Source organism: Anoplopoma fimbria, chromosome 22 (genome assembly GCF_027596085.1).
Source record: "Anoplopoma fimbria isolate UVic2021 breed Golden Eagle Sablefish chromosome 22, Afim_UVic_2022, whole genome shotgun sequence".
NCBI classification, from domain to species: domain Eukaryota; kingdom Metazoa; phylum Chordata; class Actinopteri; order Perciformes; family Anoplopomatidae; genus Anoplopoma; species Anoplopoma fimbria.
Window position 1 is genome coordinate 1,783,514 of NC_072470.1, and position 15,051 is coordinate 1,798,564.

At 34.6% G+C, this 15,051-nt stretch overlaps 2 protein-coding genes across 6 annotated transcripts; both read right to left on the reverse strand.

Moving 5' to 3' along the window:
- Positions 1–973: 973 nt before the first annotated feature.
- LOC129111903 (uncharacterized) lies at positions 974–9,272 on the reverse strand. Of its 5 annotated transcripts, XR_008532352.1 has the most exons (9): positions 8,706–8,810; positions 8,074–8,167; positions 6,647–6,709; positions 6,004–6,072; positions 5,102–5,134; positions 4,723–4,923; positions 3,073–3,162; positions 2,094–2,248; positions 974–1,572 (listed from the first exon to the last, which is right to left on the reverse strand). XR_008532352.1 is itself a non-coding variant. In XM_054624058.1 (7 exons), the coding sequence occupies exons 2-7, from the start codon at positions 8,159–8,161 to the stop codon at positions 4,742–4,744; spliced, it is 429 nt and encodes a 142-aa protein (XP_054480033.1). In that variant the 5' UTR covers positions 8,162–8,167; positions 8,706–8,805; the 3' UTR covers positions 3,169–4,741. The 5 variants fall into 5 exon arrangements, 3 of the variants coding, with proteins under 3 accessions (XP_054480033.1, XP_054480031.1, XP_054480030.1); XR_008532351.1 differs by lacking the exon at positions 974–1,572 and having other exon boundaries at positions 1,616–2,248; positions 8,706–8,805; XM_054624058.1 differs by lacking the exons at positions 974–1,572; positions 2,094–2,248; positions 3,073–3,162 and adding an exon at positions 6,512–6,526 and having other exon boundaries at positions 3,169–4,923; positions 6,004–6,051; positions 8,706–8,805.
- Positions 9,273–9,900: 628 nt separating this feature from the next.
- On the reverse strand, positions 9,901–13,734 carry s100b (S100 calcium binding protein, beta (neural)). The gene is made up of 3 exons (XM_054623837.1): positions 13,674–13,734; positions 12,382–12,557; positions 9,901–11,269 (listed from the first exon to the last, which is right to left on the reverse strand). The coding sequence occupies exons 2-3, from the start codon at positions 12,520–12,522 to the stop codon at positions 11,123–11,125; spliced, it is 288 nt and encodes a 95-aa protein (XP_054479812.1). The 5' UTR covers positions 12,523–12,557; positions 13,674–13,734; the 3' UTR covers positions 9,901–11,122.
- Between the last annotated feature and the right edge of the window lie 1,317 nt (positions 13,735–15,051).

Here is a 15,051-nt window from a genome sequence, read left to right on the forward strand (position 1 = left end):
CTTCAAATTAGCAGAGATTACATCAACATTTAAGTCATAAATACGACCATGAAACTATATATTTTCATTTTGGCATTAGAGAACGAGGGAACGTTTCTTTAAAGTGACAGAAATGTGCACAAAGGTGATGGAAAACCAGGAGGAGGCTGCAGGAAATGAGCAGAACCTGCAGCCAAGCTCGAGTCGTCCTTTTAGTCTCAATACCAGGTTAAATAAATCACTCGTTAAAATGGACATTTTTTCATATTCCAGTAATGATCTTGTGGGACTGCCGGGTGGGAAACTGGACTCCGCCAAAAGCCCTCCAGCTCCGTCTCTCGGGGGAAATTCACAGTGTATTTTACATCTTTGATTTCTTCCCTCAAAACAATTTGGGGCTCATTCTTTCCTTGGCCCGCCGCAGCGCTGGTTACTCAAATTGATTTGACAACCGAGCGAGGATGTGAGTCACAGATGAAATTTCCCACCTTGGCGGAGGCCCCTCGGTTCCCCCGACGGTTTGGGCTTTAATGGACGCAGTTATGGCTGTGATGAAGAGGGGAAAGTAAAAAAAAACCTGACGAAGGACAAACCTTCCCTTTGAACTTATTCTGGTTTTTATGTCCTCACCTGCTCGACTTCCAAAAAACGAGACACGCAGAGTTAATCGACCATCACATGAGTCAGCTGTGAGGTTTAGGTAAAACAAACATCTGCACTTCAGCAGCTGCAATTAGTACATTCACTCAAGTACTACCCAAGGTACTGCAATTCATACATATTTTACATCAATATTTTTACTTCTGTTGAGTATAAAATAGCCAAAACAAATGTTACTAAACTTTTAAAATAGTTTGAAGTTTTTAAGTGGATTGAAAAAATGCTGTATTTTTAAAAGAAAGTTCAAAATATCTCATAAGAAAGTAATGGATTTATTGTTATTAATTCAGGGAACAATACCTTTAAGCTTGATTTTATGATGACACATAAATCAAACTTACATTATTTCTTATTAAAACAAATATTAAGATATTTGCCTTTATATGTCAGAGGATTGCTGAATTTAAGATATTTTAAATAAAAACATTTAAATAAATGTACACTTTATTCATTGTCAGCAGGCTAAGCTGATTAGCTCTTCACTGTTTCGTCTCCTTAATAGTTAATTATTTTCTGTTTGTGTGTTTGCGTGAGATTAGTTTTCATTAACAAGCATCACACGGTTTTTAATTACAGGTTTTATGAGCCGATAAACACACAGAGACGTTGACTCTGCCACTGAATGAGTGTTTAAATGTTTAATGAAGTAACATGAGTGTGTTCCTCTAACAAAGAACGGCTAAATGACACCAAAGGTCAAATTACTTTTCAGATGTATAGTTACACTCCAATATCCCCTATTGATTGGTATTGATCTTGTTATTGTGGCTGTTATTGCTCCATTTTGGTTCAACAGCACCACCTGCAGGACGCTGCTGGTATTGCAGTCAGACCAGTTTCCACACACTGGAGTGGTGTTGTTTTCTTGAATTTATGTCTTCAAGTTTTCTGTTCCACATTTATTTAATCTTATTAACATAGGAGCCAGAAAAGCTGGAATAAAAAAGGTAAAATAAGAGGCAGACAGCAGCAGAAATATGATGAAAATAATACACCCAGGTCCAAAACTTGAGTATTTAATGCTATTTTGAACTTCTACTTCACTACGTTCCAGAGAGAAATATACATTTAGCACTAATGAATTTATATAAGAGCTGTAGTTACTTTTCAAATTAAGATTTTACATAAAAAATGTAAATAATCCATTGCTACAGATTAAACAACAATAAGTATATGAAGTAGTTAAAATAACTTCACCTTTAACTTAAGTACTACTTACATATTAATACATCATTAATAATGATACAATGATGAAGTTCACTGACTTTGTTAGATGAGTACGATAACTTTTATAACTTAGTTTTTCTAATACTTCTGTACTTTTAAGAAAAACAAATAAAACAAATGTGGTTAAAATGCTGTGTTTGAAAAAGTAAAAGTGTTTTCTGGCTCAAAGTTTGACACTAAACAGTTTTCTCCTGCTTGAATTACCAGAAGTCCAGAATGACTCAAACCTTTAAATGAAATCCAGACACATTGGCAGGACCTTCGTATCCGAACCGTCACCGGAGGCCCAGAGGAGCGGTCTGGCATCGGGGGTTCGAGTGCTGAGCGTGACAGCATCAGGACCACACACACACTGGAGTCATCCATCCTTTAATATAGAAGTCTGGCAGCAGCGGAGACAGATGGGAGGACAATCAAACTTTATCCTCAGCCTCTTCAGGACTCATCTGGCAGCTTTAAGCACTTTACAAATGAAAACCTTTCCACAAAACATGTGAGGAAATCTTAGAATATGATGTTTTCTTATAAATTGTGTGTAAAAGTAACAGTGTGTAAAAGTAAAGCTGAAATGTGAAGAATGTTTATGCTTTAGTATTAATGTTCCCTAATGTTTCTCTCTATTGATGGATAAATAATCATCAGATTAATCAGTAATGAAGATAATTATTAGTTAAAAGTAAAAATCCTGCTTTTATATAAATGCATGAGTACATAGTAAAATTGGTCAATTTAACACTTAAAGAGTCACTTTTTAAAAATAAAATAAACTTAACATAATAACTTTTAAGTGTTTTGCATTTACTATGTCCAGCGAACACAGTTTACCCAGTAAAACTCTAAATGTTTGCAGGGGAAAAAAGCAATAACAATATACATTCTTCATTATCTTAACGTTTTGAGATGCAAGTGTACCTCCCATTTTTGGGCAACAATTAAACCCCACTTTCAGTTTAAGAGATTGAAGAAAAACATTGTTCTTGAAAGACCTGGTGTATTTGTATGAATAAAACAATTACTTTAAACTCTGAAAAATGTGTATTAAAATTGCACTTTTAGAGGATCCACACAGAGTACAATTTAAGCAAACATATTTGTATTAAAACAGCCAAATCCGAGTTGGGTACAGTCCTATAATAAATATTTATAATTTCCCTGACACATCCCCTTTCCTTTTGTTTTTACGACAGCATATGCATGATGACTTACCAGCATTTAAAAATTCCTCCAAGCTTGGTTCGCTGATCTTGACATATTTCTGTTCGTTATTGATGTTTGTTTTAATCAACATGATGGTATCTATAAAACACAACAAAATGATCACATCACTCAATTAGACTGGTTAGGAGATAATGGTCTGCTGTTTGGTATTTCAAGACACAAAAACAGCTCGAGTGTAAGTTGAACAACAATTTTTTGTTATTCTAAAAATGCTGCTTCAGCTGAAATGTCAAAATTTGGTTTGATAAGTGTCTTTCAGAAGAAAAATGGCATTACCGCCACCAATATATTACTTACTCTATTTAATAATAAAAAAATAATAATAATAATTTCGAAAAAAATAAAGAAAAATAAAAAAGAGAAAAATAAAAAAATATATATAAATTAAAATAATATAATAAATAAAGGGGATGTACAGAGTACTTTCAAGAGTACACTAGTCTTGTAACAGTGAACATTTTCATCAACACTGTGTGGTGTACCTTTATATTTATGAATAATTGATGTATTTATTTAATTTTTTACAAGCAAAGGATCTAATATTACTTTTTTTTTTTCCCTCAGTGGGTTTCATCTGGTAAAATATATGTTAAATAATAATTAACTTGTGTGTCTAATTTATAGTTGTATCTCATCTATAAATACAAAATAGATTATTTTAAAGTGTATTGTATATGTTTTATGTATGTTGGAAATGTGTTAAATGTCTTTCTGTTTTATTGACAATTTTCTTCCCCAAATGAAAACTTCAAATGCATAAAGAAATATCACATTTTATAACGAGTGCAGTACTTCTTCTTGATCACGAGATGGAGTTTAACTTCCTTATGATAAAATCACACCAGAATAAATGGCTCAACTTTATGCTTATGAACAACAAGTAAAATATGTTTTAATAACTCAACATAGATTAGAAACAGTTAAATCCAATTATTAGCTGTAAAAAACAATCAATTATTGCAACAAAGTATTGATTTTCTTCCTTTCTTTATCTCTCTCTGGTGTTTCTGACCTTTTGTTTTATATATTTTTTTCAATTTATTAAAAATCGTAAAAAAGTTGCTCTGATAATAAAAAAAATGCATAAAAAACATCAGCTTGGTCAGTAAATGTTTTCCGGCGTCAGTATTTTGTTCTGCTGTCAGTTTTTAACATTTGATTCTGCACACGAGAAAAATAATAAATCAGCGAGGAATATTTGAGGCAAAAGATATGACTTAAACATTTACATTTATGGTTGTTATTCTGGAAAAAGTTGACTTTTTTCCTCAAAGTGACTAAATTTAAAAGGTGCATTTTGTATGTTTTCCTGAGTTTTCACACCATCTTGGAAGAATCAATCAGAAATCTGCTGCAGATTCTCAATTTCTCCAAATTAAATTCTGCTTTTGATTTAAAACCAGAGTGTTTTTTTAGCCTTCTCATGACAAATAGTCACATAACAAAAAACAATGTGAATAATCATCATTAGAAATCAGTTTAGTAAGAAAATTCACTCTTAAATTTTTTTTGTCTTGCACACGTTTGAGGGCAGCAATGTGCAAAGTTGCTTCCTGCAGTTTTGGGGAATTGGCTACTTTGGAAAAACCTCCTCGGTGTAAAAAAAGCTCTTAATAATCCTCGACATCTCAACTCAACTCGACAGCTTTTCCTGTCTTCAAACGTCCTCTTTGGTCGGCTCCCTGCTCCGGAGCGCCACATCAGAACCTGCAGACTCTTCTTGGTCGTTCATCTCGACGTTTTCATAGTCGTCCATCTCGTTGGTGTCGTACGAGCCTTTACGTCTCAAACACCACCACAACACCACAACGATGCAGAGCAGCAGGAGGAAGATGATCACTAAAGAAGAGACAGGAAAATCACAATGTCTTTTAAAAAAAAGTCAGTTTCCTGCAGGATCAAAGTCAAACCCTGATTGTTGTTTAGATGATATGCTGCATTCATGTAGCGTGGTATAAAAAAGGTTTAACAGACAAGACAAACCTACAATAACTAAAAAAAAAAGGTAAGTTCTCACCTCCATATAAAGCTGCAGAAGCCGGGTCGATGTCTGTAAAAGACATAAATTAAACTTTAAAAAATATTTATAATTTATTCACTGTGCAGCTTTCTGGAACACAACTTGAACATATTTTATAAAACATCTTTAACATCTCATATTGAGGTAATTATTGGTTAAAATGGAGCCTCTTTTCTTGCATTAAAACTTCAGATCTTTAACTCAGATTTCCAGTTCTGAACCAGCACGCCCATCACTCCCATTATGAAGCTCACGTGGCAGCAGAATCCAAACATGCATGGTATTCAAACACCCTGAGTCTATTTTAAAGCCTCGCTGTGTGCAGAGACGAGGCAACAGATGCACTTCATGGACAAACACACAGATAATAACATCTCTATTCACATCCAACAGCAAGAAAACTGTCACGAAACCTGTTTAATTATCTGGGAATATACTTAAGTATGAAAAGTACAGGGCAGTGATTGGTATACAGCAATATTTCTTTATAATTCCACATTTATCTGTCCTTACTTTTTAAATATAGATATACAAAAATCAGCAATAATATTAATATATGTTAAATATAACAATAAAAGTATCTGAAAGGGACCAATAAGTACTTTTACTTTAACGCTTTATGTCTATTTTTACAGAGTGATTTTTCTACTTCTCCTTAACTAAAAGATGGGAGTACTTCTTGTAGTTTTACCTGTGACCTGTTATGCTTCCCAACCAAAGGGTCACCAGATAAACCAGAGGGGTCGTGAGATGAGAAATAAACACAATCTTTGTCTTTTGGTTTGTGAAATATTGGATGATTGATGAACAGTTAAATTTAATGAAACCCACGTCAACTGTTTCACGATAAGAAAACAAACAAGACTTTTATCGCCACGTTGATGTACACGTTGACGTACCCGTCCCCACTCGATGAGTGAAATCTTCAGTGGTCGGAGGAAGAGGAGGAGCAGGAGACCAGGTTGTAGCTGTTTATAGTCACATAAAAAAAAGACATTTAGTTAAATGATAGAAGATAAAGTGATGCTTCTTTAAGATAACAAACTGTAAAAAAAGTGTTTTATAAGTGATGCAGTAAAAACAGCAAATATTAATATAAACTTTAAAGTTTAATTACAATCTGATCTTTTACTACAACTACTCCTGAGAGTAAAAATACTCCTTTAAAGGGGAAAAACACTAAATTCAATATTTTACAGAATCAGCAACACATTTTCATACAACTATATCTTATGAAGAGGTTTTTTTTTAATCTCGCTCGTTTGTAACTTTAAGTGGCGTTAGTTAAGTTAAGTCAAGTTAACTTACCCCTCTTCACCAAACTGACTACTTCAAAAAAAAAAGACATTTAGAGGAGGAGGAGTCGATAACAAACTGGATAAGTGATGCAGGAAGGAGACCAGAGTAGAGACCAGGTTGTAGCTGTTTATAGTCACATATAAAAAGACATTTAGTTAAATGATAGAAGATAAAGTGATGCTTCTTTAAGATAACAAACTGTTAAAAAAGCGGCGTTAGTTAAGTTAAGTCAAGTTAACTTACCCCTCTTCACCAAACTGACTACTTCAAGAGGAGGAGCAGCAGGAGTCGGAGACCAGGCTGTAGCTGTTTATAGTCACATATTTAGTTAAATGATAGAAGATAAAGTGATGATTCAGTTAATAAACAAACACAGCTGCAACTCTAAACGTACAATAGATTCTCCAATAATATTGTTTTGACATAAATGTTTTAGTAGGGATGCGGTAAAAACAGCAGATATTGATATAAACTTTACACTTTAATTACAATCTCATATTTTACTAGCTAGTATCTTCATACAACTATATCTTATGAAGAGTATTTTATTTGTTTGTAACGCTAAGCGGCGTTAGTTAAGTAACAAAAGCAGCTTAAAATAAGTCAACGTTGGCTTGGTTTCACACGGGACATGAACCGCGGTTTTCTGGGTGAAAGTCCTGTGTTTTCGCGCTCTCTCTCACCATGGCAAACATAGAGAGGTAGTACCAGTATGAGTCGTAAAGTACTTCATCATGTCATACAAACAACTCGTGAGAAAAGTAACTAAAAGTGTCTTATAAAAGTTATGTGGAGGAGATGTGGAGGAACGTGGCATTAAATAAAAGTAAAAGTGCCCTCTTTGGCACTGCCGTATCAGCGTGTCGGCCCTGGAGGCGTCACACCCATGCTCCTCTCCTGACATCTGCCTGATAAGACACTCCCTGCTGACACACACTGACGCACAGTGTGTGTGTGTGTGTGTGTGTGTGTGTGTGTGTGTGTGTGTGTGTGTGTGTGTGTGTGTGTGTGTGTGTGTAAAACTATTAAATACAGAATCATTGATTCCAAGTTGATCAGGTTTATCTCAAACTGTGATCGTCTGCATGATGATCCTTTACTTGAGTAAAAGTACACAACATCCACAATGTAAAAATACTCCATTACAAGTAAAAGTATTATCAGCACAATGTACTTAAAGTATGACAAGTACAGCGCAGTAAATGACACATCATATTATTGATATCGAAGCATTAATGTGTAGTATTTATTTATACTTCTACATTTATTTGTCGTTTCTTTTTCAAATTAAGATGTCAAAGCATCAGTAATAATATTAATATATATAATAATATAACTCTCTGAAAGGGACCAATAGGTACTTCAACACTTGAAGTTCATTTTACAGCAAAACTTTTATACTTTTAGTGATTTTTCTGCTTTTACTTAACTATAAGATGTGAGTACTTCTTCTGGTTTTAACTGTGACCTGTTATGTTTCCCAAGCCCTCCTAAGGGTCACGAGATAAACCCGAGGGGTCGTGAGATGATTTTTGTTTGTGAAATATTTGATGATTTGACGTCTTTGAGCCTCGAACAGATAAATGAAATGAAACCATGTGATCCGTTTCACGATAAGAAAACAAACAAGACAGTATTTTATGGTCACATTGATGTACATGTACACGTACCCCGCGTCACCATCTCGGTAAATGATTGAAAACGAGAAGGAAACCAGGTTGTAGTTGGCCCTGTAGGCACATCATCGTCAGTGTGCATCCTCTTCTGAAAATGATGAATGAACAAACACATGCAAATAATGCAACTTTCTCATAACTGTTTAAAGAACTGCAAAAACATTTATTAAGTGTCTACAAGATGCTTTTTCATAGAAATGAGCGAAAACCTTCTGTGAAGTAAAAAACTAGCTGTTGTAAAGTTTGAATGTGGCAATCAAAATGCTAAAACATTGAGGGTTTATGTTCATTCAACTTTCACTGTGAAGCTTTTTAAGTCGTGTTTTTCTCTTGCAAAACTTTAAGAGCTAAGTTTTTCTCATACTATGAACTCTATGAAGGAAACTACTTGAGTGTTTATCTGTGAGCTGCAGAGCATGAAGCTCGTTTTAATCAGATTTAATCACCTCTAACCAAACGGTTTCTACTCTCCCCACACATCCCTCTCTGGTCTCTTCAACCTTTTATTTATTTATTTTTAAGACTCTAGCAGAAGTAAATAGCTGCACAATGACAAAAAGCATCACAAATGAAACAACACAAGACTTTAAATTGTTATTTTGAGGATAAAAAACAAAGAAACTCACCAGTTCTGAGAAGAAGAAGAAGAAACAGAAACACAACCGAGCATATGTTGAACCACACACACCCTAACACACACACACACACACACACACACACACACACACACACACACACAACATACACATGGGTGTGGTGTCGGTCCCCAGGGTCAAGATCTGTTCCCCCTCCGGCCAATCAGGAGGCTGACTCCGCCCCTCCGATGCTGCACAGCCTGCAGATGTCTGAAGCTGTGCAGCTGACATTACATCATCCTGCGTTTAACAACCATCACCTTCATGCAGATCTACACACGCGTGTAACAAACAAGCATTTTAATTCCTCCCATCTCTCAAAGGACGCCGACGAAGGATCGGAGGCCTAAATGAAACTCATATTTTCAACACAGGAAGTCGAGTCTAAGAAACTCACCAAACCCTTTAAAATAGTTTGTAAAAACAGTAAACAGTGATCCGTAAAACATGTATTTTCCTTCTCTTGTTACCTTCACAGACACCACAACAGATGCTGAATTTCGGCTTCATCCTTCAACCCAGAATGAAAGAATTTTGCAGGATTTTCAGCAGAAAGTTTCAGTAAAATAAATCAGAGAAAGTCATAAATAACTTGTTTAAAACATGAACCTAATTAAAACCTGTGACGCAGTTAAGTTTACACATGAAGCTAAACGATGTTTCACATAACCTGGAGAAGATATTCATGTTGTCTTCTTCAATATAATGTGTTGGATGCAAACTACCTTTCCTTCAGGTAGAATATTCCAACAGGTGACTCTGATTAAGTTAATGAGGTCAGAGGGGAGAGAGATCATCACACAGCTGAAGGCTGATTAAGCTGCGCACAAAACACAACAAAATATATGAAAAAAGGTGATTTAAGGTTGATGATAACTGAATATTTGAGCTGTAAATACGGACAGAAATCCCATCACAGCTCTGCACTGAAGATGCAGTACATTTTAGTGATTAATGGTGCATTTATTTGTCTCTGTTCTCACCAAAAAAGCAGAAAAATGCCTCAGATTCACTCTATAAACTACAATAAAACATTAAAGAGGAGGAAAGAAATAATTGGGGAAGTCCATTTAAAAAATTGTATGTTTGCACCTTTTTAGGAGAAAAACAAACAAAAAAACTGAAATGTTTATGTCTCAGTTCGTTTGATCGATGTTTCCACACAAAGAAAACTCAAACTCAAGAGTCACACTGATAATTTAATTCATCTTCAGTTCAAAACACACATCATCAACTGTTTTGACAAACATTTCATACCTATCGTATGTTTTCTTTGCATTATGAGAAAAGTGTCAAACTAACATTCGTTATTCTCACAGGTTGGCCACTAAATCTGAATATTTATGATTATTTTATGCTAGCTAGACTTTTTAAATGTATAAGTTTTGATTACTTGTCTACTTTAATATCGCTAAATATTCTTCTAAACAAGAAACATTCATTTTACAATACATCTCCAAATCCTGGTTGGTTTTCTAGCAACAATCAAAAAGCCATTTTAACATTTTAGTAGCCAATTACAAGATTTTAGCTCAACGACTAAGTTAAACGTCACTTTCAATGTTTGATAGTCAACTAGAGTTTTAAGATTTTCTCACGAGCCATTTTGAAACTTTTACTAGCCAACGACAAGTTATTTGATAGTCATGAAGTTTTTTCAAACGCAGTAGTTTGGTTGACTTTCCAATTAAAGTTTATAAAAAATAATGATTGGATGAATGTAGTAGCCATATCTGAAATAGAACGGTCACAAGCTTTTAATTATCGTGACACGTTTTGTAACAAAAAGTAATTTTGACTTACTTAAAGCCAAACTTCAAATAAAACGAAGTAGTTTTGTTTTAATTTACAACGTTAACCGCATATTTAAAACCGTGACCGCAATCCAGGAAAAAACCTTTCCCTCGATAAGAATTTTTATTTTTTGCGAGTGGGAAGATTTGACAAACTTACTTTTTTTCCAACTTTGCTGGCCCTTTAAACAGATTAACCTTTAATTATTGATTGGTGGAAGAAGAAATTGGTAGCCACACCCAAAATCTAGCGAACGCTTCTCAAAAGTTTCAGTTCTACTTTTTCAAATTGAATCGGAAAACCATGCATGAATTTAAAAAGTACAAAAACATTTGCAGCAAAACTGGCGCCCGACATGCAAAGTGTTGTTAAAAGATTAGAAATCAGTGGATAGTTTTGCAACAAACTTCTGAGCAACATAAAAAAAAAAATACCCCCAAAAAAAGACTTAAGGAGCCGTCTAGATATTTAGACCCAGATAAAAAAAGAAAAAGGTCTCCAGCCGGACAACAGGCCGGACTACTGCATTGCTAGGCTACTTCTTCTTCTTCTTCCTCTTCTTCTTCTTCTTTATAATTTACTGTAGCTCCCCTCTGTTGTCGAGGCCTCCTCCTTCACTCGTCGCCTTGCGTGAAGAACTCGTGGCAAATGACGGTAACCATGGACACGAATGTTATGAACTCCTGGAAGTCGCACTCGGCGTCTCCGTTGGTGTCCAGATTCTCCATCAGGTTGTCGAGGGCGGCCTGGTCCTTCACATGCTGCAGGAGGACGGAGGAAAAGTTCACATCAGGACGTTTATACCACTCAGAGTACAACGAGTACGACACTGGCGTACTCAGTATTTACATTCTTTTGGGGAAGAAGTACCGAGACTTAATGAAAAAAGTATACACTGTAGTGTAGAAATACTCAAGTCACAAGTAAAACTCCAGAATGTACATCTTTGACAGAAGTACAAAAGTATTTGCAGCTCGAGGTTGCATGTCACAAAGTACATTTACTCAAGTACTTTCATTTTATGGTACTTTTCACTTCATTTTAGACCCAAGTACTTTACTTTAAACTTTAGTTTCTGGTCAGATTCATATTATTATACATTTTCAATTATGCAGATTCATATTATTAATACAAAACATATTATTAAGTATCTGTATAAATAGATTTTTAACTTTTTTATTTAACATTTATTTAACCAGGATAGTCCTTTTGAGTATTAAAATATATTTTCTTAGGAAAGTCTCAGCCAAGATGGCAACAAAAACTTTAAAACAACATTAAAAGAAATCACATAAAAAAGACCCAATACTGACTTAAAAACAAAAAATCAAATAGTTAAAAACAATATAAAAAATTTAAATAAAAAGACAAAAGACACAAGATTTAAATAAAAAACAGCAAAAACTTAAAAACAACAATAAGTTTAAAATAAAAAGACAAATAAAAGATTTAAAAAGGCGAGCTGCAACATTAAAGTGATGAACACATTAATGCATAAATATTCATAATACAATTATATAATACAGATTATTCTGCATTAGGACTACTTATACATTTGGTGCTTTAAGTTTATTTTCATGCTAATACTTGAAATACTAGTTTACTTTCTTTACTTTTCTTATGACTAGTTTTACTTCAGTAAAATATCTTAGTACTTCTACCAACACTTTGCAATATTAGCTTCTGAATTATAGTAGAGTTTGCAGTATGAAATAAAAATAATGAAGTGAAGTACAAGTACCTCAAAGCTGAACAGAACTAAAATGTTATTTTAAATGTTACTTCTTTCCTTGACATTGCAGGACTTGTACTTGCAGTGAAGTATTATTTTATTATTTAGTGATATAGATTATATATAAAGGATGTGTCTCACCTCAATCAGACACGGCAGCTCGTCGTGAAGCAGATCCTTCAGCTCGCTCTTCTTCAGTTTGTGTTTGTCTCCTTCTCTTTCCGAATACTTCTGAAACACGGCGATGATGGTGGCCATCGAGCTCTCCAGGTCGGTCATCATCTTCTTCTTCTTCTTATTATTATTATTATTTTTACCTTTTCATCAGAAGGAATACATGAGAATCAGAAGCGTTCAGGTTTGGTGGTATTACATTTTCATTTTTACATTTAAATGTTAAACATGGCTTTATCCAATGTTCACGTTCATGTCCTGGAAATGTATGCAAATGAGGGCATATTTGATAAGATAAAACCTAAATTGCATATTTTAACATAACATTTTTTGAAAACCTGTAATACAAAAAAGAATTGTCTTAAAGTAAGAAATCAACTGGGGAAGTTTCATGTTGATATCTGTGAGTTATTTTGGGTTTTGCCATTTCATTAAATTAGTTTTTTCTAATTTAATTTAATTCTCAGACTCTGATCCATAAATCTCCACTTCAGTAGCTCTTACATACACCAAACGTTACAGTTTAATTCCTCTCTATATTCTAAAGGTTTTTACAGAGGGGTTTCTTCATATATCACTCATAGCCTCATTTATACAACATTTAATTTCTAAAAACATGACAAAAAATGATTTTTTTTACGTCTGTTCACAGTATCTTCTGATTACAAAGTGTTACAAAGAAATATCCAAAATTCTCTCTGTAAAAACATTTGACTCTAATTTGTTAACAAAATGAAACAAGAATTTTGAATATGCTTTATCCAATGTTCACGTTTATGTTCTGGAAATGTATGTAAATTAGGGCATATTTGATAAGATAAAGCCTAATTTGCATATTTTAACATAACGTTTTCAGAAAACTTGTAATACAAAAAGTACTTGTCTTCATGTAAGTTATCAACTCGGGAAGTTTCATGTTTACAGTTCCATTCCTCTCTATATTCTGAAGGTTTCCACAGAGGGCTTTGTTCAGATATCATTCATAGTCTGATTTATACAACATTTTTAGAAAACTTGTAATACAAAAATACTTAATGTCTTAAAGTAAGTAATCAACTGGGGAGGTTTCATGGTGATATTTGTTAAATACCCTATACATTAATAAATGGACATTTTAGCAGCATGCAAAGAAGAGCTAAACAATCTGTACTTGAAATTAAAGTATTTACACTGTTGGATTCTGGGATTACAAGTTTCTTTAAAATAGTTTATCATTCTTTTTTCTGCATTTAAAAGAAAAGCGAGATTGATGATCTTACCTCAGAGTGAGTTCAGGCAGAAGTTGATGGAGGTGGAGGATGAACAGCGGGCTTTATAGAGCAGCAGGGTGGAGGGTGCTGGTGTGGAGGGTGTTGGTGTGGAGGGTGCAGCGCTGAGGTCACTCAAACCGCCGACCAATCCCGAGTGTCCACCTCCCCTCACTCCACTGCAGCTCTGCTAACCGGCACTGATCATCTGACTCTGAATGTCAGGCTCATAATAAAGAAATAACTCTGGCGAGAGTCAGGGCAACTTTTAGACACTGTTTAGTTTGATATGTGGATTACAATCAGCATAAATCACTAAAATAATGACTTTAAATGAACATTATTGTCTCAATGCATCTGTAAGGACATGTTTAATACTCGTAAAAAACATTTAAAGAGTTTTACAAGTGTCTCTAAAGAGAAAAAAGTTCCACTTAAGAACTTCTTAATGATTTTACGGACAAAAACCTGGACAAATGTTTTGCTTTTATAAAATAAAGAAATATATTCCTGCAGCTTTTCTCTCTTTAGGTTGGGGAAGCTTCATTAAGTCTCTTTCTCGACTCTAAGTTCTGTACTTAAGTAAAGTACAAGTACACCAAATGTTACACTTTTTACAGCTTTAGTTACTTGTTGCTTTAAGATTTTTCAGAGAAAACGTGATGAGATAATATAATATATAATATAAGTAGTTAAAGGAAAGTCTATGTAATTTAGTAGAATTATAAGGAATGTAAAGACAATATTCTGGGTCAGTAATTTGCTTTTAATTAGTTGTGTTGGGTTTATGAAGAGTCATTGACTTGTTAAAGGAACTTCCATGAACATAAACTATCAATAATGAGTCTTATACAGACTCTTCTTCACCTTCAGATGAATTACAGTAACTTTCTAGGAATTACAGGAAAGTTAAATCGTCCCAGGATAAACTACAGGACATGTATTTACAAAAACCTTGCCAAGCACTAGTGGCATCCAGACCGCTCCGTCTGTATCTCCGTCCGCTCATCATACACCATCCATCTGATCCGGATCTGCTCCGCGTTGTGGTTCTGCTGGGAGACAAAGGCCCGTTTCAGAGGAAGCGTCTGGCCGTGCATGTTAATGAAGACGCTCTTTTCAGCGGTGGAGTTGGCCAGACGTGTGCCCTCTGCAGCCTGAAGAGAGCTGCTCACACTAACAACCACATCTGATCCGGCCAAACAGGCAGAAGAGGAGACGTTCTGATGCCAGGTTTCTGCTCCCAGCAGGCTGTAAACAAACTCTTCTCAGAATGTGCAGCATCCTCTAACTCCTTACAAAAGACATATAAATAGACTGAAAGGAGAGGAGACTTAAAGCTGCTAAAATATAGAGAATATAACAAAGTTCTGACATTATAACAGATATT

Bases quoted from the DNA above. Each gene is read 5' to 3' on its own strand.
- LOC129111903 (XM_054624056.1), bottom strand. From the start codon at position 8,161: ATGCACACTGACGATGATGTGCCTACAGGGCCAACTACAACCTGGTTT. The intron at 6,073-6,646 runs GTAAGTTAACTT...GACTATAAACAG, and splicing joins AGTCAGTTTGGTGAAGAGGG to CTACAACCTGGTCTCCTGCT. The intron at 4,924-5,101 runs GTGAGAACTTAC...TCTCTTCTTTAG, and splicing joins TTCTGCAGCTTTATATGGAG to TGATCATCTTCCTCCTGCTG.
- s100b (XM_054623837.1), bottom strand. From the start codon at position 12,522: ATGATGACCGACCTGGAGAGCTCGATGGCCACCATCATCGCCGTGTTT. The intron at 11,270-12,381 runs GTGAGACACATC...GTCCTCCTGCAG, and splicing joins AGCTGCCGTGTCTGATTGAG to CATGTGAAGGACCAGGCCGC.